The sequence below is a fragment of the Strigops habroptila genome, chromosome 6, assembly GCF_004027225.2.
Source record: "Strigops habroptila isolate Jane chromosome 6, bStrHab1.2.pri, whole genome shotgun sequence".
Lineage (NCBI taxonomy): Eukaryota > Metazoa > Chordata > Aves > Psittaciformes > Psittacidae > Strigops > Strigops habroptila.
The window spans coordinates 35,221,843-35,247,682 of record NC_044282.2 but is presented as its reverse complement, the minus strand read 5'-3'; the positions used below and the strand labels follow the sequence as shown (position 1 = coordinate 35,247,682).

Below are 25,840 nucleotides of genomic sequence, written 5' to 3'. Positions count from 1 at the left end.
AACTTATTTAAAAGTATGCAAATTATAAGCACCAAAGCTTCTTCTCAACAAGGTATGTCTAAAAAAATTCAGAACTATAATTCACTTGGAGAACTACCTTTTTAAATTACATATTAACATTTTTATGGTTACAGTTCTGATTTTAGTTGAAAGTGTAGAGATATGTTAAAGAGTAACAGCATATGCAGTTTATTAAATTCATTGTTTACTTTATATTAGCATGTAGCAAATAGACTCATAAGCTTGTCACACGTATAAACAAAGAATTTTACTGTACATTCAGAAAGTAAGAAAAATACAGGACATGATCTGCATTTTTACTATACTATTTCTTTTGATAGCATTACAGTTAGTATTTTTTGCCTGGAGACACAAGAATTTGTTGTTATAAAATTGAATAAATGGTTAGAAATTGTCATTGACATAATTACCTTTTTTTATCGCTCTGACAGTAAAGTGGTATTTTGCTTAAATAAAGAAGTGCAGTGTAATGAAAAATCACACACATATCTATATGCATATTTATAGTTAAAATAATTATACATGGAGTGGTACAGGAACATGTTAGTATGCCAACTTTATCTAACCATTCTTCATGGAAACTGTATCAGCCAACTTAAAAAAAAACCTGCAATACCTGTGTGAAACACCCTCTCCTGCCAGCATGAATGAAATGCTCATTGCTGTTATGGGAGGAATAGAGAAGGAGAAAGAAAACATCATGCCACTGTATAAATCACAAAGTGGCCCATAGCTTGGATACTGTGTGTATTTCCTGTCCCCTTGTGTCAGTAAAGACAAAATACAAGTTAAAAAGCCTGTAAAAAGGGCAACAAGGATGACCAGAAGTTTGAGATGGCTTCTGAAGGAGGAGGTACTGGGAAAGCCAAAAATCTTTAGCCTGGAAACGAAGGAGCATGGGGCAATATGGCAGTGGACCACAAAATCAAGGAAAGGATGGTTTGGAATCAGCTTTTCATTCTTCTTACGCACAGTAGAATAAGGGAACATGAGATAAAGCAACCGGGAGCAGCGCTCAAAGTTAAAAAAGTGAGGCCTTTTTCATGCAACAGGCTAGACCTGTGGGTCTGCTTGCTGAATGGTATTGTCACAGAACAGCTGATGTTGGCAGGGACCTCTGGAGTTTGTCTAGTCAAAGCCCCCTCCTCAGAGGAGAAGTTTATAAAGGTTTAAGGGGAGACTGTGTAAATACTTAGAGACTCACTGACTTCTACTGAACAAACCACAAGACACTCAGGAAATCCCTGGTTTGAGAGAGCATGGGAGAGTACTGGAGGACAAATATTATGCATGCACTTCTTATATTCTTTCCTGCAACCCACTTATGGCCACTGTTGGGAATAGCATTCAGGGTTAGAGGGTTCTTGGCTTGAAGCTGTATGCCCATTCTTGTATTTTCATGTAACCTAATACATACACACAATACGAACCCTAAAATATTAATGCTTTTTTAAATGTAAAGAACTATGCAGTTGATTATGAAATCAGCAAGTCATGCAGAACCCATCTCCTTCTCCACATACAAATGGAGGACCATCTGTTTTCACACAGAGGAGACAGAATAAGAAATATTACCACATACGTATTCATAGCACATACGAAAGTGAGAACTTATTGTTTTATGACTTGCCTGTTTAAAGAGATTCTGATGTTCCACTGGAGTCACTCCTTCTATATGATAAAATCACTTTCTTCTTACATTTATCTCAGTGCCCTGACAAACTTAAATACATAGCTCTGTGTAATGTGTACTCTGCAACTTCAGTCTGACCTTGCAAGGTGTCTATCGACTGCTAAATTAAATGAAGCTTTTCAGTTAACAATCTTCCAACAGAAACATGCCTTTTCTGTTACATGGCACATAAGACCTAAGTGATTCTCAAAATAAATGCCATTAAATTGCTCTTTGGGTTGATGGGCACACAGCTGAACAAATGTTCCACATGGTAAGCCTTTTGAAGTGCAGGAGAACTTTTCGATTATTGCCTGGATGCATTCCTGTGTAATGTGCTCTAAGTGGCCTAGCCTTGGCAGGGTGGTTGGACTAGATGATCTCCACAGGTCCTTTCCAACCCTAGCAGTCCAGTGATTCTGAAAAGCAGCTGAAAGGTGCTGGAAAAAATCTTCAGTTCTGAGTGTATTCAGCAAATAATCAAATATAATCGAAAAGTAGATTTAAAAAGCACTAGTCTCCCTTTATGAACTGAAGGATAGCATCAAACTTACTCATGACCCTACATATTTCTCAGACCAAGAGTTATCTTATACCACTAAATACATTTAAATTCTGGAAAAAGATTACTCAAGAGTAGATCAAAAAAGACAGAATGACATAAAAAATCACCTCTGTTTTCCCTAACAAAAGCATTACAAAACCCAAATGTGCTATAATGTGCTGAGAAAGTACAGTGAAGCTATAATACTCAAGAACTTAATCTAAGTACCTAAAACACACATTTGAAAAAGGCAAGCATGAGTGGGGAAGGAGGAATATTTTAATTATTATTGTTTTTACTTTTTTAAATCCCAAGCCAAACATGCCAAATGGTCTGGGACCAAAAGACGAAAAAGTGAGGATGAAACAACTGTGGATTAAATATAATGAAAAAAATCTGAGTAATGAAGAACAGTTTCTCTTCCTCAAAATACTTGGAGAATAGTATGAAAAGGCTTCAGAATTCCTATTATGTACTTCTTCCATGAACCATATGTAAGTATGAATTGTCCTCTGAAAGCCTTACTGAATCCAATGATAGCTTTATTATTAATTTGCTAATTTATACAGTGTTTGTTGTTGTGGCAATCAGTTCCTTTAATTAAGAAGACTAAAATACAAAAGAAGGTAGGTGGGCACTCTTTCAGATGGTAATCTGTTTCCTGAAGCCCTGATTCAGTGGCAGTCTGCCCAGGACAGAACTGAATTACAACTCCCAACACCCCTCTCATTTCCAGTGAGTTGTTTTAATTTCAAACCAAGGGTTTGAAGACAGAAAGATATTTCAGCTAACACACAATTCAAGGGCTATCCCAAAAGGTATTTTTCATGTTTATTTCAGGAAGAAGCCTGTAGAGCTGTTCATGTAATTGGTTCCCACATAATTCAAGAAAAGTTGAACTGTTCACTATACTACTGGGTAAAATACCACATACATCATAACTGAAGCTGGCAGCGCTGCCCACAGTTAAATCAGCCTGACATTTATCCATTACTGGACACTTCTCATTACTGGCTGTTTCCAGTTTTACCAACCACAAGCCATCCCAAGCCAGATCCACAAAACAAGGAGACTAAATGATACTGGATTTTTGTCTTTCCTCCTGCCCATTCCACAATGAGTGTGTAACAGGCAGTAAGATTCCTTACTCATTTGGATATCTGTGGCATTTTGCTAGGGTAGAAGCTATTTCTCCCTCCGTATTCTTCAGTTATTCTGCTTTTCCCATCCTCTATATCAGCCCTATTCTCCAGCCTGTACATAAGTTTTGTTCAGACTGCTTAAAGTGGAGCAAACCAGACTTAATGATCTTTCTATGTTTCTAATTTCCACTTGTACACATTATTTGGAATTGTAGCAGCTACTGAAGGATAAGAAAGGAGTTATATCTGTCTTCTGAAGCATATCAATGTAGAAGGGGCAATGTGCTGAAAAAGGTCCTTTCTCTGGACTCCCTCAAAAGAAGAAATTTATGAGTATGACAATTCTTGTTGTATCATCACAACCATATCTCACATCAGCTTACCTTAGTGTAGTCTTACAACACTCATGAAAACCTTTGTGATCTTGGCAACACTAAAAATCCTGATTTTAATTGTTTGCAGTTTTCCTCACTCTGAATCCATGATCAGCTCCTCCTTATGACCAGTGCTGGACTCAAAAGCAAGTGCAAAGTAGTAACACTCACAATGTTGGAATAAGTTCCCAAGCAGAAGAGAGGAGAAATATAAGTAATTTCATTTAGTTCAGAAAATTCATTTGTGAAAGAAGAAAGGACACTGCAGTTTGAAAAAAGGAAGTCTGTGTGCAGGTAGCAGCCCACTGCAAAAGTAAGATAATGTGAAGTATTTTAGTGTGTATTGAGTGGTGTAAGCTAAGCAGTAATATATTTGAGTTATGTAATAGGGACTGCAAGATTAGATGTATTTAGTAAGAAGCCTTAAACAGATAGAGAATGATGATGGATCATAGGAAATTTCTTTGGATATATGTTGTCACACACATACTTATAAATACAACCTGTCATCTAAAATTGATTGTAAATTAATTCTCTCTGTGAGTGCAAAACACAGGAGTACACACACACCTGTAAACCTAATGACATAACGATTAAAAAAATTTTATGGTCAGTTTATGCCAGGAGCTTCCACACATAATTCAGAAAAGCACTAGAAGATAAGTTTCCAGATAAAAGGGCCTGATGTTAAATAGTGACTGGTTTAAGGTAACAATATTTTTGATCACTAGATTGAACATCAAATCCAACTGAGTTCACATACTGCACAAAGTAACACCACCGCCCTGAAATCGGAGCAAATCAATGTGTATTAACCAAAGCAGTTATATGTCAATATTCATACTAACCTGCAATGAAATGTTCTTCCAGGTCCATCAACACATACACCTCCATTGTAACAGAGAACTGAGTTCAGCGCAGGCTCACTGCAAACATCAACATCAACTTCACAAAACCTGCCAGTGTACCCACTCAGGCAAGTACAAACAAATGCATTGACAGCATCTTGACAGGAACCTCCATTAATGCAGGGAGCAGATTCACATTCCTGAGAAGAGAAATAATAATAGATTGACTACACAGCTTTAAAACACATTACTTATTCATTCATTTCAACAGCAAGTGCAGGAGAATGAATCTGGTGATTAGAATAAGTGTTAGACTTTTTTATTGTCTGATAAACAAAAGCCTCTAATTTGGGATAACATTTGTTTAGACAGAGATCCTTTGATTGCAACTCATACTAATTTTTGAAACTATGCTTGTTCCTATTAATTTATCTTGGAGAGATGCAAATATATTGTTATATAAGCAGTCTTACAGCCATAAGTATGTGCTTCCCACTAATGATTCCTTTATTAAAAGTTTAAAGCATGTTTTTGAACCATAGTTTATACAATTATTCCTTTTAAGCTTTTACAGTAGGGCCTATTGCAGTGACAAAAAGCTGCATTAGTAAGGCAATTCTGGACAAAATAAAAAACTACTTATATTAACCAATGCGCACAAGCCTTTTATCAATATTTCCTCATAAATGCTTTCTCATTATCAATTAATGCATAAAATTGCAAACAGAAACATGTAGAAATGTTTATGTGTTCACATAATAACAATTCTGTCTGATAAAGCTAATGTGAAAGTAATCAAATTCAAACCATGCAAAGTAGCAGCAAATCAATGTTTCTCCAGAATTACAGGCGAGTTCAGTTAGTTCAATTGCTGGTGCAAAAAATGTGGTTTTGCTGTTGAGCACAGAAACCTAGTTTTTGCCTATACCCCAGAGGAGGTTTGTTTTGCTGCTACTACCCAAACAGTCTAGCTAAATCCAGTATTTTAAATTTATTCTCACACTCTTGTAACTTTAGAAGGTTTAATTCTTTAAGAATATCCAAGGGCACTCAGATTTCTTGCAGGTACTACACTTGCTTTGACAGAATGCAAATTCAGATATCCAGGGGGGACTGTGAGAAAACAACTTATTTTCCTATAAGCTTTCCAGCTGGGTGTATATAGGATGATTTATTAGTGAGCATTACATAAACTAATTATATATCCCATGGGAAGATGGGGATAGTTCTACAGAGTGCCAAAAATCCTGTGTCTAGGTTCTAGAAGTATTTTTTTTCTATATTAATTACATTTCGTTTTGGCAAACATAAGCCGTCTTTGTTGTGCTTATAAAAAAATCTCAATTCATAGTTCCAACTTTCTGCTTTTCTGGTCCAGTAACTTGTCTTGTCTAGTGTCCTTAATTTGGTATTCATTTGTATCCATCTCTACTACTTCTGTTATTACAGCTTTGCGCATCAGCAGAATAAATTATGAATCTATCAATTAATGGGTCAATTTTTTGCCTAATTATAATTAAAAAATTAAAATTCAATAATAACCAAAATTAGGTGAACTACCACACTACCACCAAATGCTGTAATTTGTAGTCTAAAAGAACAGGGACATTAGATGGCAAACTGAAGTTGCAACACAGCTGTAACAAAGTTCTTTTTATCTTAGACCCTACCAGAGACTGACTTCACAGCTTAGCATTAGGGAATAGCTGGTCCCACAGAAAATTTACAACTACCCTGATTCCCTGAAGACAACTACCCTAACTACCAATTTCAGTTTGTCTTCCTTTTTATAATTGGAGATTGAATCTCAACTATGACCCCTAACCAGGCAGTTCCCAAATCAAAGCAACAGTTGCAGGGTCTCACAGTCCTAGAAATATTCTCTCTCTTCTCCAGCATAGTAGGGGAAAACGACTGTCTTGGGCACCTCAGGTGCTCAGTTCCCAACCTAGTAAGATATGCTTTAACCTTTACTCATGTAGAAGTGATAACACACTGTCAAAGGAAAATTGCCTTTGAATAACTAAGAAACCTGAAAATTACAAAGACAATATTCACAAAGGTGGGTTGTTTCAGTTTTTACAAAACACAAATTTGTTGTTATATATGTGTCACAACTGCTCACTTATTTGTACTTCATTTTGTACCTTCTTATGAATCTTTTTAACCTTTATTAAATCCGAAATGCTATTTCGATCTGGAATTTAAATATGCATAATTTTTTTTAAGCTTCAAAGAGGAAGTCTTAGTCTTAAAGTAATCCTTCCAAAATTTTACAAATAACCTGTTTGAATAAAAAACCCAAATATCACTACCAGTCCTGCAGTCAGTAAGAGCAGCACAGGCTTGGTCCATTAGAAATATACAATATTGGCAGATACAGAGAATAAATACCATGTTTAAATGGTCACAAATAACTCAAGCTAATAGACTGAACACTGTTCATCTGCAAATAAATATGGGTCACTGCAATTTTTTGCCATTAGACTCAAATGTTTGCCAGTAGCAGAAAAGAAACATATTTTGCAATACCTCACTGATCATGAGGCCACTTTCTTGTTTCATTTTTCTCTTTCCTCTCCTCTTCTCAGTCTCATTTTTGGGGGAAAGGAGGTATGCAGTGTTGTGAGCAAAAAGGAAGCTCTGTTACTGTCACTATATGCTCATGTACTCACACTATTCCTAAAGCTGGCACCTTTATGGCAACTGAAAATCTGTAGATCATGTTACAGAACAGAAAAGTACACTCTGATCTTGATCAGTAATCCAGGCCTGAAGCCCAAAAAGTAATTTGACTTTCATTTCCCCGAGAAATCAAAGGGGAATAAACTACTTCAGGAATTGCACTGGCAGCATAAAAAGATCTCAAAGGTGGGATTTTATAATTTTAATGTTCACATCTGACAAGAAATATGTGAAAGTTTCCATGGAAGGTGAAGTATGAATGTACTAGGATCAGAAGTAGTTAATGTGTTCAGCAATTCCTGAACAGAATTGCCAATACATCTATGTGCAGCATCACTTCTCCAAGATGAAATCTGTGTGCATAGAGCAAGTACTTTATTACATCAAAACATTTATTCCTATTATGACTTTGTGTAACTTCTACTAACAATTTGCTAACAATGAATGATTAAAACAAATTAAAAACACACAAAGAACAAAATACTAAAATGAAACTCCCCCCAAAAGTCACAAAATTACTTTCAATTCCTTGTTGGAGTTCTCAGCAGAAATATGCCATTTAGAATGCAGAGAAAGTGCTGAGATCTCCAAGAACCACCGAGCAGTCATAACACTGAAAGACTAAGAAGCAGTAACAGTGATAGCTTTTGTGTCTCCTTCCTAGCTCATTTTTAAAACACGGACAGCTTCAATAAACTGTCTTATAAAGAAATCAAATGATATCACAAAATAAAAATTACACAATAATCATTATTTGTATAGAGGGATTTTTTTTCACTTCACCAGTCTGGCACACTTTACCCTCATCCAAATATCTTTGAGTTTTCTTGTATCTGATCTCCTACAGTAAAGCAGGAGGGCTCCCTTCCATTAGGCTTTTTTTTTTTTTTTCTGTGTTTTTTCTGTGGGGTTTTTTTTTCTGTTTTTTTCTGTGAAGCATACACTTTTCCCACTTTGATCTACTAAGGAATCCTTTATGTGTTGTTAACAGGCAATGACATTGGAAAAAACTTAGAAGTTATAATGGACAAGCTATCAACATGAACTCCCATTGCACAGCTCTGGAAAAAATTGCTAATGCTATCCTTAAGTCTTCAGAGAGAGGAACTGTGACTTTCACTTAGACATGTGATTATTCCTCTATTTATGGCTAGGGGAAACTGAAACATTGTGCCAAGTTCTAGAATCTGTTTGTTATAAAGGATGTCAAAAAACTGAGAATATAAAATTATTTAGGTACTAGATAAAATGCTTTACAGTAAACTAAGTCTAAGGAAAATAACACTTCATGGAATTTTTAGGATAGATTTTTTTTTTTTTCCCAAAGCCATTATCACACATACATCTCATTTTCACATGATACTGCTGAAAACATAAATAATATATATGGGTTAAAATGATTAGACAAATTCATGGAGTATAGGTCTATTTCTAGCCATTGAAAGAAATAATCAGTGTGAGCTCTTGGCTGTAAGCAGTTCAGAACTCAATGGCTCTATGACTGATCTTAGGTTTAGTTTATCACCAAGAAAATTGAGGGAGAGAGAGAGAGAGAGACATAATGGCAGTGCACAGTTATTTTCACAAGAAGTATTATATATTATGGAGTATTTTAAGTCCCAGAGAAAGTCAGTACAAAGCTGACTAACTGGATTCCCGAATCCAGATATATCCAGCTAGAAATAAGGTCCAACTTTACTACTGAGAGTCATCTACTGTAAAACTGTCAAAAGTAGTTGATCTTCCAAGTTTTTAAATAAAGCTAGAAGTATCTCTAAAATATATGCTATAGGCAAACATAAGTCAAATACAATTATTATTCTCCATGGGAAAGAATGAAAGGAATATACAGACTTCTGATAGGAGAACAGAATCATGATTTTCTGGCTTTATTTTTACTAAATTATTGTTATGGTACATGAAGGTCTTCATTGGTTTTCTTAGCACAGCATGACAATTTAAAACTCCAGGCAAAAATTGAAAGAATATTAAGATTTCTGGTTATGCAACTCTTTTAAGGGTAAGTTTTGTTGAGAATCCTTAGTTCAAACAATGCAAAACAAGACCCACTACGTTTACTAGAGCATAGTAATTTATTATTCCTTGTTCTGCGAATGTCATGGTGTAGTAAAGCTTGTTTGTACTAGGAAAGGGATGAGTGTCCCTTAAGAGATCCCACCTGTCATGGCACAGTCCACTGGTTCTGCTGGCAGGGAATTGTACTGAAATCTGGACTCTAGCAATTGACCTAGAAAGGCACAGCACTTTGTTCAAGGCATACTGCTCCCTTTTCCAAATCTGTGAGTCCATACTGACATCTGCCTTTGGAAGTCAGATCAACTTTCCACAAATCACATTATACCATTTCCAAAGTCACAATCCATAGCTTGTAATAATTAAGAGGGAATATATTTTAGCAAATTAATAAAAATAATGAAAATCTGTACTTTTAGAAATTTTGTGTCAGTTCAAATCTCTTTCTTAAAGCAAAATCTAGAAATGTATTTTTGAAGTTAGGATTTTTTTTTTCTTTTTTTATAGAAAAGTCTGCTCTTCAGTAGTTGTCTTTGGAAACTGATTAGAAATAAAAAATTATTTCTCATGTCACTTTGAAATCTATTTCTATAAAAGAGATTCAACGCAAAACAAGATTGTGATGAAAGACGCTTTTTTATTTAAGTGAAGTTTTTCTTTATATCAAAAATGTAATTATGAAATGGACTAATTCTGAATATACCCAACTCATGCAAATCCAATATGAGCAGAAAAAAGTCTACTGGAAATACACATAAGCTATTTACAAATCTATCTTTTGAAATACTTGCATGTATGTAGTGCATTATACAGTTTAATTTCCTGTGAATACTTATGACATAAAGCCCCAAGTACCATTTGCTGTCTTGATATCTTTGTAGACAATTATGAAGTGATTAACTTCATAAGGGAGGACTTGAAGAACAAAAAAGGTAGCAGCCTTAAACATCAATTCAGGGAGAGGAAGCAAGCATACTGGTATTTGGGAGAAAACTGGATTCCAGGTGGAAATCACTGACTTGTAGAAAGTTGAACCAAACAGAGCTTTAAAACCTGAATGTGATGGAGTCGAAAAGAGATAAGAAAGCAGTTCAAAAATAGATACTGCACCACAAAAGAAAGATGTTTTCTAGACTCATGTTTCCATTTATGATAGAACTGAAGGCAAAATTATTCTCAGCTGAGAAGTGGATGTTTTTGTGATAAACAAGAGCCATGTAGTTAAGGGTTTGCATTAGAATAGAAAAGGAGGCAGAAAGGAAATCAATGTTGTAAATAAACGCTTTAGAAGCTAATTTATGTGTTAAAGCAAGGTTATGTACATACAAAGTATGCTATGAGTATGTTTTTTAATGCACCCTGAATCTAGATTTCAAGAAATTGTCTAAATTTACCTTATTACTTCATAGGAAACATACAATTTAATGTTTCAATAAGATTTCATAGTTATACAAAACAGCCATGGTTCAGTGTGTTAGCCAGAAACTATGTATACAGATTTCAGTTCCTTTCAAAGATGTTTTACCACAGTTTAATTTATTTATCACGAGGGCAACCATCTAAAGTAACTATGACTGCTATTAAGAGACCAAAAGGCCCAGGTTTCCTTTGCTAAGTTTAAAATAGCACTTGCTTTAAACTGTGTGGTTTGCTAAGTTATGGACTTTTCCATACACATGGAGTTTGAAGTGCACTCTTACTTTGGGATAAATCCCAACAGTATTGCTACTATGTAAAATCTGAGAGTTACATGAAGAATTGAGATGAATGATACAGATATCTATTTCTATTTTAAATTTAACAAAACTACAAACAAAGTGCATTTTTCTAACCAGTAAAATTGTTACTCTATTTTTTTTTCTGTAAATTTTTTGTTAATATTATCACATACGCATATTGTTTAATTATTAACTTCCCAAAGCTTTTCATTTTGTGGATTAAATATACATACTACATCTTGTGGAATGAACTAGGAAAACTGATTTTCATATTTTAGAATGTTGGTTTTATCCAGCAGCATTCAATTCAAAGTGAGTTGAAAATGACAAAAGTATTTTGCATTGAAATACTGGATTATGGACTCCAGGAGAAGATAAAAATAATAAAAATAAGTCTATATTTTAGGTAACAATACAGAGCAGGAACATACTGGATCAGACCAGTGCTCTATCTAGCCCAGAATTCTGTCTATAATAGCAGCAGAGAAAAAGCCACTTCAGAAAAATCATGTGAACTTTGCCACTTTCTACAGTCTACATCCCATGCATCCTCCTAGCAAGCAGAACTGTCTAATCAGACATGATAAACAGTACTTCCCTGACTGGTTCATTTATCATTCATTTATGGACCTGTTATCCACTCCTTGCCTAATTTTTCTGAACCTACTAAGAGATCACCTGCCTCCCCAGCCTCCTGTGGATGCAAGTTCTTGATGTTCTCTGCTTCCTGTGAATGCATTTTAAAATGTTTCTCCAATTCTTTTCATCATGTCCCCCCAACTTTTTTACTACAGAATTTGATGAAGAAATTTTCCATTTAAATTTATCTACCAGTGTCATAGTTTTCTAAACCTTAATTACCTTCCCCTCAGCTTTCTCCTCTTCAAACAGAATAGTTTCAGAGAACTGTCAATGACTGCTCCAAGTCCTCCTTCCTGAGTTGTAACCGAGAGTTCTGAATTCAGCTGTAGGTAAGTACTAGAGCTATATCTCCCTAGATTGTTATCTTACACTGATGATTATCCACCACCTTTTCACTCTTTCCATTTTGTGAAGTCTTTCTGGCATTCCTCAAATGTGAAGAATTCACTGTGCTTCTCTAGCTATGACCTTACCCTCCCCGAGTGCCCATTTTACACTTTAGCCATCAAGCAATAGCACCAGTTCCCCTCCTGAATTCCTGGTTTTGATAGATGTGAAGAGCTTTTTACAAGTTAGAATATCCTGTACGAGGCACTTTTCATGTTTTAGCTTTTTCATCTTCCTGACAACATTTGAACTAATGTGTTTTACAAACTTTTCTGTTCTTATGTGGGCAAGCTTTCCATTTGTTAAAATGCCAGTTTTATCCTGTGACATCCTTATGTTTCTTCCTTAAGACATTCAGGGGCTTTGGACCACTTCGTGTTCTTGAATTGTGGCACACATTTTACCTGGACTTTTAACAAATTATTTGTTTGATAGCCCTGAGTCTGCTTCTAAGTTTCTCGTGGTTTTGGCTTGCTCCTTTTAAGTTGCTTGACAACACACTTCATTTTCACAGTTTCCTTTCCTGAAACTGAATATCTATCTGCTGGATTTGGCATGCTCTCTCATGTTACAGTCATAAACCCAGGTGTATTATAGACCTTAATAGACATAATCTCTGTTATTAACACCTCTTGAGCCAGATGCTGGTCTTTTCAGAGGCGTGATGAACATTAGTCATATTCAGATTTTAAGTTTTGTCATTCTTAAATAGTGCTCTTCTATACTCGTTAGCATTTCCCAAGCATCTAGTTTAAATATTCCCTGACAGCCATTTTAATTTTCCTTCAATAGCCTGGTTCCATAATGATAAAGTTGCAATCCATTCCTGTACAGGTTCCTTAAATTTCAAAAGGTTTGCCATTTTCAAATGCATTTGAGTTACTTTTGTCTATACCAAGATATTAATAATGTACTGAGGCTCTATCTCTGTCTTCCTCTCAGGTCTTACATGGACCTGGTAATCTTTCAAAGAAAGCAGATGCATGTCCTAGACTTCAGTTTTCTGCCCAGCGTGAATTTGTAACCTGAAGAACATCCTTCCTACACTTCCCTCCATTAGTGGTTATCAACACAGGTCACACTGATCAGCTCTTTTTCAGTACACTGAAGCAACATCTCTAGAAAAATCTTGAGATCCACCATATTTCCAGATGCAAAGTATCTGTATCCAAGGCTTCTTTGATGTCATAAATCCAGTTACCTATGTACCTAATAATCAGATAGTTCTGTTTTTTAAGATACTCTCTGTTGTTAGAGCATCCTGGGTGCAAGAGCATACTGTGATATCTGTTTACAGGCTTTTCTTATGTAAGAGATCAGAAATATCAGTGAAATGTCCTCAGAGGGCTTACCACTTTGTGGGTGAAACTCCTCTGCAACATTCTGGTAGGCCTCATGCATTTCTCTATTTCTCCAATTTCTACTCTCCGTTTTGCTATTATTTCTCCATTTAATCGAATCTCTTAAATTCAGTCACTTACTTAAAATAAACTTATTACTTCAGGGTTGTCCCGTGGCTGGGCAATCACAGGTGTGTTTTATATATAAAGCACATAAATAGGTATAAAGGACGTCTCTCTCTCTCCTTCTAGTCTTAGATTTACCTATCTGCATCTAGATTGGAAGCTTACATTAGTTTAGCTTCTTTCATGAAACTACGTACCTTTCTTAACCCTCTTTAAACTAGTTAGCAATAGGTAAAAATACTCGAGAGTGTGTAGTTCCATTCAGCACAAATAAGAGCATCCAGCTCATCTGAGGCTCTTCATACATTCACTTATGATTGCCATACATGTATATGCTACACATGTACAGAGAGAATTCTGAGGAGGGGATTCTACTCTCTCGCTCACTAATGAAATGAAGATGTCCATTTTAAAATCAGCTGAACAGCTCTGCAGATCTCACTGAATATTCACCACATTCTCGTGGATTATAGTAAGTTCATAGACATCTAGCTTTCACAAAGACACCTCAAGTTAGGCAAGCTGAATCCTACCATTCTTCCCAGTCAAATCACAGATAATTACATGGCTGTCAAGTCTCATGTCTAATATGGCAACACCTGGTGAATAATTGCTTATTTGCTTGGACTAGCAGGATATTGTTCTCTGACTTCATATGTGCATTGGGCTATGGTGCCCTTATGTAGTAAATTAGTTGTTCTTCCTGATTTCTGCCTTGTTTATGTCTTTTATGAAAATAGAGAGAAAAGATCAGTAAAACCAGACAAAACAAAGCAATACTAGGAAGCAGTCTGATCACAGCTTTCTATCAGATAGAGGAAGAAGCACCAACAAGATGAATATCCTCATGTGTAAAGACTCAAAATGCTTTTTGCTTCCTTTTTGACAGCATGAGACAGCCTTAGCTGATCACTGAAGAAGCACAACTGTCAGTGACTTCTCATCAGTCACAGCAAAAAAAAGGACAAAATATTAAGAAATATTGCCTATTACTAACCATAAGTACTGCTACTGACCGTATCAGCAATCTATGTTTACCTATATCAGACTGAAAAGAACTATTTTCAGTTACATATATTCGTTTCATGATTTCAGAAATATGTAAATGTCGAAGTAAATTGTGTATTGCAACTAACTCATATAGTGTTTTTGCTCTTTCTTGAATGAAATCTGTAAATGAAAAAGCAATGAAAACTGTAGTTGATAGGGAAGCTCCAATATTCACACTCCATATTAGATATGCAAAATGTACAGGCTGTGTCTATGAAGTGTTTATTTTTTTTCTAAAAGTATTAGACAACCTGAGAAAGCCTTGAAGTCTATTTTCTTGAAAACTATATTGCAACTCATGTAGAGAATGAAAAAATCCAAGATGAAAAATAAATAACATCCAATATGTCTAGGGAAATATACATATACCCATGAATATATTTTTAAACTGGTTATCTGAATCAGCTTAGTTGCTGACTTTTCCTGGCTGTGCAATGCCCACCCAGCCACTTTCTCACTCTCCCTCCTTAACAGGACAAGGGAAGAAACTAAGATGATAAAGGTCATGTGTTGATAAGGACAGAGATCACTTACAAATTACTTTCACCAGCAAAACAGACTCGGAATGGGGAATATTAATTTAAGTCATTGTCAATTAGAAATTGATTTTTGGACAGCGAGAAACAAAGAAAAACCTAAAACCAACCCCACTTCTTCCCAGGCTCAAGTTCACCCCTCCATTCCCAACTCTTCTCCTTCCTACTTTCACCCTGAGCAGTGGAAGGTGGGTGGGGAATGGGGTTTGTGGTCAGTCCATAACAACTCCTCTTTGCTGTTCCTTCCCTCTCACACTCTTTCTCTGTTCATGTTTAGGTCCTTCCCACAGGCCACAGGTCCTGCCTGGAGCCTGCTCCTGTATGGGCACTCCATGGGCTGTAGTTCTTCCAGAGCACATCTACATGCTGTGGCGTGGGGTCCTCCATAGGCTGCAAATGTGGGCGTGGCATGGTCCTCTCCATGGACTACAGGGAAATACCTGCTCCACCATGGTTGTCTCCATGGGCTGCAGGGGAATCTCTCCTCCAGTGCCTAGAGCACCTTCTCTCTCTCCTTCTTCAGTGACTTGGTGTCTGCTGGTTTTTTTCTCACACTTTCTTTCCTCACTCCTCTCTGCTGGGCTACCCTTTCTTAAATATGTTTCCATAGACATGCCACCATCTTGGGTGGCACCTGAGGGACTCAGCCGTGTCCTGCAATGGGTCCATTGGAGCTGACTAGAACAGGCTGTGTACAGCGCAGGGCAGCCCTGGCTACTCTGCAGCCTCCCTTCTAAATAAAACCATGGCACGTACACGCAGTGCAACTGCATAACCCTTAATACAAAGATATTTATCTTCAAGGGAAGAAAATATTGAAGTATATTTACCTGGATTAATTCCTGATTATGTTTTTAAACAACTGAACTTGCTGACGTTAGTCTAGAGCAAAACAATTATAGACCATGAGCCTACCATGATTATCCCAATGTGCACACTCGTACACAGTCAGACAGCCCAGCTGATCACTGTAAGACATGCATGCAAGTCTGAGCAGGATGAATGCAGTGTTACAGCCTTTAAAAGTATGACACCTGCATCATAGTCTAATCTGGGAACTGCACTGCATGCAAATAGAATGAATATTAAAAAATACAGCCATCACTCTGACAGACTTACCTGTCAAATATATATGTATACTGTTTCTTTCTATGAGTTTCTAATCTATGCATTTTCAAACACCTCAGTATGAAATATGATTATATTTTGAATATGATTTTATGCAGTTGTCTACAGATCATTTAATTTCTCATTCTCTTAAAATGGAGTAAAGTGTAAATCATGGATGTTGCTAGACAAAATATTACCCAAGAGTATTCTATATTAGCATTGGCAACAGCTGATAATCACAAAGATTTACAGTATCACATCATGATGTGCACTCTTTTGAGCTGAATTACTTATTTTCTGACTTTAAATTTCTGTAAAGGAAGTTGGGAGATAATATTCCAGTTAGGTTTACCTCTTGTGTGAGACTGTAATACATTTTCAAAAGAAAAGTTATAGATCTGAAGTATTTTTAATACTTTTAGCTATATATAAAAATCATGACAGGTTCTTACATACATATATAAGCTAAAAAGAAGTTTGGGTAACATTCTGGGATGTGTTTTTGACAATTCAGAAGCACAATAATAGAAGCCAGATAGCATAACGGGAGGCAGATCTCAAGCCAGACTTTCTCATGAAAGCAAATACGTTTGAAAGGATGATATCCCAAGATCTTATTAAACTCTTTTTGGCACAAAACCTGAAAAAGTCCAAACAAATTCAATACTTCCTCCAAAGTGTGGCCACCACTGTAAAGGCTATTCATTGCTATGCCAGATGTCATCTTCTACAATTTGGTTTGCTGACCATGGGAATCTTCATGGCACAGACTCACATATACAGATGCCTTCTTATACACAGCCACTCCCCATGATAAAGCAAAAAAAAATATTCCTGAATTTAAGAGGAGGAAGTGGGCAGTATATTTTGTATGCTACCATTTTGTATCATAGAATTCTACAGTTACCTGGATTTTGAAATTTTAAACACAAGTCATGCCTACTTTCAGTGCAGCATGTTGCACCTTGAGTTTTACTATTCAAACATACAATTAAGCTACAGCAAATGGGGCTCGCAATGCAAATTAGGTAGTTATGTCATCCATGCTGAACTGAGGGATAAATGATTTTCAGGTAATGTTGGCTTATCTTGCTGTGGCTTTTCAGATTTATCACTCACACTTCACTTTTAAACATTTTCTCAATGGTCTTTTCTAAAGCATTTCATGTAAGTAATAAATAATGAACTTTTCAGAATGATTTGAAACAACTGAATTTTAATGCATTTTCAATAAACTGACCTGTTCAGAAGTTACTTTAATGAAAAACTAGTTTCAAGCAGCATATTACCCTTTCCCCTATGATTAAAATAAAATTTGAAGACATACATTAATATTTATCTCACATCTTGAGCTGGTCCATCCTGATTCACAAGAGCATTGATATCCATCAATGAGATCTATACATCTGAAATACAAAATAGTGTTATTCAGATGAAGCTATGTAATTCTAGATTCAGCACTAGTAGTATCATTCCATACATTTCCAAACAGTGGTTTGATGTAACCTGCTGAAATTCATGGCACTTAGTTTTAATAATGGGGTTTAAATGTGTATATTATGGGTGCTGAGGGGTTTTATAAGGATTCTGATTGCCATATGCAAAGATGTCTTCCCATTTCAATCTGTTGGCATATAACAGCTGAAGATTTAAGTATATTAAACTCTAATTAATCCATGTGTACTGAAAACTGGTTTATGTTCATGAATAAAAATGAACGAGAAACTGCGATAATGTAACAGTATATTACATTAGCTTAAGCAGGCAACATCTATCATCTTTAGGTCTGCTAGTACTCTTATTTTCATGGAAGAACATAATTAAGAGTATATTTATCAACCTTCTCATATCATTAAATCTTAAATATTGCTTGTTAGGTACATTATCTTGGAGATAGTAATAGTTAAATAAAGACAACCACCTTCCATGAAGACAAGGATCTGGCAAGCATTCATTAACATTGATCTCGCAGTTTGTTCCAATAAAACCTCTTCTACAGTGACACGTATAGAAACTGATGTCATCAATGCAACTTCCATTGTTGAGGCAAGGAGTAGACATACATTCATCTATATTTACTTCACATCTATCACCTGTGTAAAAAACAGAAGATATGAATAAGCTTTAAATTCTAAACTCAAGCCAGTTTATTTATTGTTTACATAGTTCACTATATTCATCAATAAAGAATATCCCACTGGAATTACCTATAGGTGCAAATGCCAATCTGAAATTTCAAGAGCATCCTCGTTTCAGCTGTAACAGTTTTTCTTCTTCCTAGTAACTGGTGCTTCTTTACAGTTATTAGAAAGACAAAGAGTGCAGGTTTCCAATAAGAGAAATACAGAATTAAAATTATACATGTCTTGGTGGTGATCTAATGGTTAAACCTTATTTTCTCAAAATAAAATTAAAATGCAAGGCATATAATTCTTTGAAATCTTTTTTAAGACATTCATTATGAGAGATATGGTGATGCACTTTTCTGCTTGTAATTTTCCTGCAAATTAGCACCACTCATCTTCCATCTAAACATCTCAAAGTATTTTAGAAAATCCTAATTGACAATCAACATGTTCACAGGTCTCTCTGTAGGCAGCCACTGCCCACTGCCTCGTAGGCAGCTAAGCTCCACACAGCCGCTTGTTTCCACCCCACCACGGGAGGGGTGAGAGAAACAAAAGGGTAAAAGTGAGAAAACTGGTGGGTTGAGGTAAACAGAGTTTAATAGATAAAGCAAAAGCCACGCACGCAAGCAAAGCGAAACAAGGAATTCATTCACTGCTTCCCACCAGCAGGCAGGGGTTCAGCCATCTCCAGGAATGCAGGGCTCCATCACATACAAAGATTACTTGGGAAGACTAGCACCATTATTCCAAAAGTGTCCCCCACCTTCGTCTTCCCCACAGCTTTCATTGCTGAGCATGCCACCATATGGAATGGGACGTCCCTTTGTACCAGAAGCTGTCCCTCCCAGCTTCTGGTGCATCCCCAGCCTACTTTTTGTGGGGCAGTGTCAGAAGCAGAAAAGGACTTGACAATGTAGAAGCACTGCTCAGCAATAACTACAATAATGATGTGTTATCAACACCGTTTTCAGCACAAACCCCAAATATAGTCTCACACAAACTACTATGGAGAAATTTAGCTATGGATAAGTCCCAACAAAAAAACAGTAGGCTATGCATAATGCAAGAACATTCTCCTTATTTTTTCAGGTGTGTGGGCCAGGGGAGGTGTGGAGGAGAAAAAAATAATGGTGAAGATGACAGGTGCTCCTCTGGAGCAGACAAAGTGTCCAGAAGCCAGAAGTTACACTAGTTCCGCTGGCTCTCCTTTTCACAACAAAATTGAAAGGCATTTCTTGCCTTTCTGTAATGAAGCATACACTTAAGCACTGCAGTCTCAACTCAAAACCAGGTATTTTATACACAAATGTTTAGAGTAAATGAAAAGTTCCTATAGCCTTTTATCATTGCTATGCATCTGACTACTGGCAGCTTTCTAAAGGAAGGAATTCATACCAAGAACTAGAGATACGCTAACCTTTGTCTAGTCCATGTGTGAATACACAGCCAAAGCTAAAAATCAGGCACGAATCTATTAACATGCTACAAATAGAATTGCTTTAAGATCATGGGAAATGTTTTTAGCTAGTAAAGATCAACAGTGTAAGATAAAACAACATCTAAGATTCTATGCTGACGTCTGTGGCCTTAGCCCCAGCAGCCCTAGATGTCATGCTCTAGTGGAAAGTGCACGACAGATTGGACTTGGCAGGTACTCCCAGGAAAACGAGCTCAGGGGGGCTGCCATGTGATTCTGTATTTGACCAGATCTTGGCACAGTGGTACTTGCACTATGCTAAGCTATACATTGGTACAAATTAGAAGGCAGTTCTGAAACCTGTTTATCCTTGTTAAACCACAGCAATCCCGCATCCCATACAAGCATTCAGCAAATAGCTCTGATCAGTTGTGCTCCTTGGACACTCTCATTTAGCATCACACTCTCTGGATCACTGGTGTCTTATTTGATATCACTACATATAAGAACTTACAACTTGCAGAAAGAAAAATATTTTGTTAACATACTGCCAAAAACTACATTCAGGAAGACAGAAAAGTTCACCTGTCCATTATAGAAGATTGAACTATCAAAAAGGCAACTCTCCTTGTAAGTCAGCATTAGGAAAGAAAATTCTTGATTGCTCTTATCAAGGAATGCTTTAAAAGCATTGGCAGGCCAAAAGTACTACACAAAAACATACTTCAAGTTCACTTTACTTGCAGTTCTGGAAGTGATTATTTTTCTTGCATCTGAATAGTGAGGGCATCTCTATAACATTGTATTTCTATTCCATGTGATTATAAAAACCAAGGTCATTCCATGATTATAGATATTTTGATCTTCCTGGTCCATTTAGCAAAACCTGAGAGTTTTAAAATGCGATAGTCCTGAGGTTTTGGTTTGGTGGGGGTTTTTTTGGTTTTTTTTTAGTAAATTAATAATTCCAAGCTTTGCTTTCATAACCAGCTACATTTTCACTCAATCATTCTTTCATTCCTATCTTTCTAATGCTGCTGACTAGAAAGGACATTAGCTTCCCATGAAAATAATCTGTTGTCCTAAGAAGTTCTGCTAATTTAAATTTATTAAATTAGTGAGAGGACATATTAATTAAATGGGTAGTATTAATGTACACAGACTTCTGCTGGTTTTTGTACTATGTACTTTTACTAACCAATATGAATTACTTTTAAAAAGTCACTTTCCTAGTAAATCACACATGTTACTTAGGAGGTGCAAATCTGTATTTTAAGAGTTAAAGGTTCTCAGTTCAAATTTAGTAATTTGCTTTTTACAATGATACATATATGAAAGCATAATAATTAAAAAAAGTTTTAGTGTTTTCTGAATTTTTAAGGCAGATATTTCTCATCTTATTTTATGTTATGTTATTTTTGTTCCCAGTAGCTGGTGCAGTGCTGTTTTAACCTAAGTCTGAGAACAATGCTGATAACACACCCATGTTTTAGTTGTTCCTATGCAGCACTTACCCAGATCAAGGATTTTTCAGTCTCTCATGCTCTGTCAGTGAGGAGGGGCACAGGAAGCTGAGAGGAAGCAGAGACAGGACACCTGACCCAAACTAGTCAAAGGGGTATTCCATACCACAGCATGTCATGCCCAGTATATGAACTGGGGGAGTTACCCAGAAGGGACCGATCACTGCTTGGGTCGGGCTGGGTATCGGTCAGCAGGTGCTGAGCAACTGTATTGTGTATCACTTGTATTTTCTGAGCTTTCATTTCTTTTTTTGTTGATTCCTATTTTTATCAGTATTATTATTGGTATTCTTTCTATTATCACAATATTTTACTTTATTTTAGGTTATTAAACTGTTCTTATCTCAACCTGTGGGTTTACATTCTTTTGATTCTCCTCCCCATCCTGCCTGGAGAGGGTAGAGTGGGGGGTGAGTGAATGGCTGCATGGTACTGAGTTACCGGCTGGGTTTAAACCACATCAGCTGGCAGGACTACAAGACCATTTTGACTATTGATATTGCTAAAACTTTCTTACTAAGGGCGGATTATGGAGATATCACTACAAGGCATTTCTGTTTTTTCCCTCAGACTCAATCCTTCTTGGCAGAATCCAATCTTAATTACATCTCACGATACCTGTTTTTTTAAAGAAACTACGCACAAACTTGTGGTTCTCTACCGCCCAAATGTTATTCCCTGCCTGAACGTTACTTCACGAATTTTGGTTCCTATATTTCAGATACACCTGGAGAATAAAGACCCTTTCCGACATTAAGCATTGTCCCAAGCAAAGATTGCCTTGAAAGTTGATGTACAGGATTTTACACTATTTGGACAGAAATAAAGGAAGACGACAGTGATATGTTCTCTCTGAACAATAAGGTGTGGGAGAACTGAGGCTGAGAAGAAAAACCTTATTTAAGGAAACATTTCAGGACTCATGCTGCTATTCCAAAAACTCATATACACAACACAAAAAAAAAAAACCTGTAGATTTAGAAATCGTGGAGCAAGCTGCATTACATGGATAATGTTGTTTGCAGCTGATACTAGGAATAAGCTTGATTTTCCCTAATTTTAGTCCTCTATAAACTATGTAAGAAAGAACCATTTCTTTGCATTAACAACATGTATAACTAGTTCTAATTTGGCACTTTGATCAGAATTTTACTGAATCACTCTTTTTTTCTCAAGCAAGTGTTCGGGCTCTGAAACGGAAATAATCTGTTAATTTTGTTTTCAAACAATTCTATGGCATTTTACTGACATGTTCTCTTTTACTGTGACTATTAAATATGTTAAGTCATATCTAGTTTAATTCTTCAAGTTACAGAAAAGGAAAATCTCTTTATAAAATGTACATTTTGAATATTTTTCCACAATTTGGTAATTCTGATTACGTAATTCTGAATTTTTTTTTTTAAAGAAATGCTTCAATGATTCCTGTTTTTAAAACCCTCCAATTGTAAGGGGTTTTATTTCTAGGAATAAAAGGAAGATATTGTCCTGGGTTCAGCTATAGCAGTCATTTTTCTCCTTCTTAGTAGCTGGTGCAGTGCTGTGTTTTTTAACTTTCAGCCTGGGAACAACGCTGATAACACTGATGTTTTTAGTTGTTGCTAAGTAATGTTTATTCCAACCAAGGACTTTCTCAGTCTCATGCTTTGCCAGGGAGGAGGGGAAGCCGGGAGGAAGCAGAGACAGGACACCTGAGCCAAACTAGCCAAAGGGGTATTCCATACCACAGCACGTCATGCGCAGTATATAAACCGGGGGGAGTTACCCGGAAGGCCCAGATCACTGCTCGGGTTGGGCTCGGTATCGGTCGGCAGGTGGTGAGCAATTGTATCCTCTCCCCTTGTTATTTCACTAATCATTATTATCATTGGTGGTAGCAGTAGTGGTTTTGTATTATACCTTAGTTGCGGGACTGCTCTTATCTCAACCCGTGGGAGTTACATTCTTCCGATTCTCCTCCCCATCCCTCCGGGAGCGGGGGGAGGAAGGGTGGGAGTGAGTGAGTGGCTGTGTGGTTCTGAGTTATCGGCTGGGCTCAAACCACGACAGATATAAAATATGTTTTTCCCAAAAAGTCTTGTCTTTTGAAATGTAATTTTCGTCATCATTTATTGACACATTAGATTTATGCACTAAGTCTTCTTTTCCCACAATCAAATAATGGATTTTCACTGCATTGCCATTGCATTCATTGAGTTGTTCAGGCAAAAATTTATCCAATGGCATGAAGTATTAGACCAATGTCACATAAATACGAGTGGGTCACGAATGTAAACCAGAATCTATTTAATTACAGGATGTTAATCATCTAAAGGAACTATAACTTTTCCTTTCTCAATAGATTTTGTATTATGATCATTTTAACCCTTAATCTGTCTTTCAAAATCAACATGTCAATATATGTCAACCTCTTCAAATGAAAGGCTTCAGCCATTGAGGTATCTCAGTCAAGGTGGGTTGATTACAGTCAAATCAAATTTCATTATTATTTGGTTTTGGAATCTGCTACTGGTATAGTGCTGAACTAATTATTAAATATCTTAGTAGCAATATACTATTTTTTAAACTTTAATGTAATTTGAATTCAGGTTTATTTCCTTCACTGGATGTATTACACCTATGAAAAGGACAGAAGACAGCAGCAGTGAAAGGCAGCAGTAGGAATGAACAACATTGGATTGTTTATAAAGCACACTATTTTAAATGATAAGAACATACTGAACAGAGCTATTCTATGAACATTATCATTTAAATTATTTCCAAGAGAAAAATGTACTAACTTTGTAATTTCTCACATTATAGACACAAAAAAGCTAGAAATCATTCATGACTCTAACCTAGACAGCCTGTCATTCTCTTCCAATGTGACTGTCGTTCAATTTGAAACCTGCCTCTTTTTTCAATACTTGTGCAAAGTATGAAAACTTCCAATAAAAATAATTTTGCTGTATTATAATCATTATAATAAAATAAAACACTCTGCAAAGTTGGTGTGAGAGACAGACTGCAATGCCACAGAACTAGCACTTAAAACTTTGCCTGTAAATTGTTTCATAGCTCTGACTGTGTCAGTTGTGTTACTGGGATGAAGATACCTCTTGGAGTTCTGCTTTACAGATTATACCTGCCATGCTAGAAGCAATGCATCTATACATCAAAGGGAAAAGTACCTCACATATAGCATGTTTGGGGGATTATTGATATTGATGCTAGCCCGGGGGATCTGCTGCTTGTCAAGAGTGCTGCGGAAGGCAAGGAAATGCCATAGATGTGAGAAAACAAGAGTATGGAGTGATAACAGCAACACTAAGATAGAAAGGAGACAACTATTCTCTTACTCCTTCAAATCATCCATTCATGCGAAGGATTAGTCTGTCTCGTACCTTAATAAAAACTCAACAACCTTTTCCAATGCCTGTTTTATGCTCAACCTACTTCATTACTTGGAGCTCACTTGCACAATTCCACACTGACATCCTAATCTAAAGATTGTTCATCTTTTCAACTGTAAATCCAAACAAGAAATTACACTTCTCTGTCTTCAAGGATTTTTCTTACCAACTTCAGATCCAACCTAGACTCTCCCTCTTCCAATAATTGGACATTTATTCTCAGCCTTCTGTTAAAACAAAATCATAATGTTTTTGCATTTCTTCCCTCAGAAACACATCCCCCCAACATCTGACTGAGTTTTCACAAGCTGTAGTGTACCTATTATGATGAAAAATCAGATACTAGACTTCATTCACTAAGTATTTCAGCACAGGAAAGGAGGAAGTTTTAAACAGCAGTGGGTCGTAGAAATTAGTATTTTTTTTTAAACTATCTTAGTTGCAAAACTTGAACTCCTCAGGAGCTTTTGCCCTTCAACAGAATAGGGCTGAAAGCAGACACTATGAACGTAAGAATGGACCATACAACAAACACCTCTGACTTATGTGTGATCTCTGAGGTACGCAAGCCTTCTTACCTATGCTCCTTGAAGCTTTTATCCTACTACCAAAAAGAACAACTCTGAAGCTTTCCTACATATTTTTGCATTTTGCCTATGACTGATGCACTCATGCCAAGTTCTGTAGTCTATACAGCGTATATAATTATTTATTTTTTTTAAAATTATTCAGCTATTCAGCTTCACTTTAAGACATTTTTTGCTTGGTTTCTTTATACTGCATGTACATAACTTTTGGACAGTAAAAAAACATGTTTGGGTGGTTTTTTTTTACAATAAATTTCAATGATAATCTCTAGATCCTCTCCTCTTGGTAAGTAAGCTTGACAATTTCACGACATTTTGTATTTGGATGGGTTTTGTGTTTATGTGTTACATTTCTGAGAGTAAAAATTCTTTGATTATTTAAAATATAGTCTATATTCTGGTTTTGAATGCTGTTTCAAGAGACTAACAATTCAGGATATCAATTTATGATAAGTGGCTAGTATGAAAAAGAGAGAAAAAAGAAGAAACACAGAATTTTGTGTAAGTCTGAAGTCAAAGACGTACTATCCGGAAAAGAAAAATAAATGCATGATAAGAAACAA

The 25,840-nt window shown here is 36.3% G+C and overlaps 1 protein-coding gene across 1 annotated transcript in view; it reads right to left on the bottom strand.

Annotated features, from left to right (window-relative positions):
• EYS (eyes shut homolog) overlaps positions 1-25,840 on the bottom strand; it is a 797,046-nt gene that overhangs the window by 432,597 nt on the left and 338,609 nt on the right. Inside the window, exons 25-27 of the mRNA XM_030490420.1 lie at positions 18,151-18,322; positions 17,557-17,635; positions 4,602-4,801 (exon numbers count right to left, since the gene is read on the bottom strand). Of these exons, the coding sequence (XP_030346280.1) occupies positions 4,602-4,801; positions 17,557-17,635; positions 18,151-18,322 (451 nt within the window). The remainder of the gene's footprint in view (positions 1-4,601; positions 4,802-17,556; positions 17,636-18,150; positions 18,323-25,840) is intronic.